The sequence below is a fragment of the Myotis brandtii genome, unplaced genomic scaffold, assembly GCF_000412655.1.
Source record: "Myotis brandtii unplaced genomic scaffold, ASM41265v1 scaffold13080, whole genome shotgun sequence".
Taxonomy (NCBI): domain Eukaryota; kingdom Metazoa; phylum Chordata; class Mammalia; order Chiroptera; family Vespertilionidae; genus Myotis; species Myotis brandtii.
In genome coordinates, this window is record NW_005354628.1 from 1 (window position 1) to 1440 (window position 1440).

Here is a 1440-nt window from a genome sequence, read left to right on the forward strand (position 1 = left end):
AATGATTGTAACAAATCCGGAAAGATTTTTAGAGGAATCTCTAGCCTCATTCTACATAGGAAAGTTAACACTGGAGAAAAGCCATATGAGTGTAGTGACTGTGGGAAGGCCTTCAGATATAAGAGTAACCTCAATCAACACCACAGACTTCACACTGGAGAAAAGCCCTATGTGTGTAGTGACTGTGGGAAGTCATTCAGGTATATCTCTGTTCTTTATCAGCACCAGAGAGTTCACACTGGGGAAAAGCCATATGAGTGTATGGATTGTGGCAAGACTTTCAGGCATAGTTCCAACCTCACTGTACACCAAAGAGTTCACACTGGAGAAAAACCGTATTAATGTGGTGAATGTAGGAAGTCCTTCAGACAAAGGCATGCCCTCACTGAACACCAGAGAATTCACACTGGAAAAAAACCTTATGAGTGCATTGAATGTGGGAAGTCCTTTAGAGGAAGGTATAACCTCACCGAACACCAGAGAATTCACACTGGAGAAAAACCTTATGAGTGCATTGATTGTGGGAAGTCCTTTAGAGGAAGGTATAACCTCACCGAACACCAGAGAATTCACACTGGAGAAAAACCTTATGAGTGTAGTGAATGTGGGCAGTCCTTCACAAAAAGTTGTAACCTTACTAGTCACCAGAGAGTTCACTCTGGCGAAAAACGTTATGAATGCAGTGAATGTGGGAAATCATTTAGATGTCGTGGTCACCTTCTTAAGCACAAGAGAGTTCACACAGGAGAAAGGCCTCATGAGTGTAGTGAATTTGGGAAATCTTTTAGCAGAAAATCTCACCTCATTAGACACCTGATTGTTCACAATGGAGAAAAGCTTTAAATGTGCACCCAATACTTAATTTTTCTCATTGACAATAACAGCACTAATGGGGTCTCTTTGATACACATTTAATGGACAATAAACCCCTTTTATCACAACATGCACTCCCCTAGATTCCTCATAAAATTTCAAGTACAAGTGATGCTTTAAATAACTGCATGGCACTTGCTAAGCTGCTTGGGCCTACTACCCGATTGATATCACTGGGAGTATTTCTGGCTGAGGCTATTTCACCTCCACCACCTGGCTCACCTGAACAGGGTGCATCAGTCACAACCCCTGCGTGGTCAGGGAAAAAGAAGTCTGTGTTCTCAGCTCGTTCTGAGTAAACTGCGATTACTCCAAGCTCTTGTCAGGATCTTCATTCCTTTCTGACTAGGAAATGGAGTTATTGATGGTTCATCCTGTGCACCCATCCTCAGCTAAGTGCTACCTCTCTCAGGACATCATCTTATGCTGTGATGAATTGTTTCCATTTCCAGTTCACCAACCTGCAAACCCATTGAATTTTCTAACACATCTCTGGTTTCTGATATTTTTTGTCAAAGTGAATTTGCTCCTGTACTAGTACCTTTCATTTTGTTGGTCCTATTCATG

General features: G+C 41.9%; 1 protein-coding gene across 1 annotated transcript; it reads left to right on the forward strand.

Annotated features, from left to right (window-relative positions):
• Positions 1-6: 6 nt before the first annotated feature.
• On the forward strand, positions 7-893 carry LOC106725016 (zinc finger protein 551-like; the record flags this gene model as incomplete). Its single annotated transcript, XM_014534522.1, is given in 1 exon segment — positions 7-893. A coding segment is annotated over 1 exon segment (837 nt), but the record flags the coding sequence as incomplete, so codon positions are not given.
• Between the last annotated feature and the right edge of the window lie 547 nt (positions 894-1440).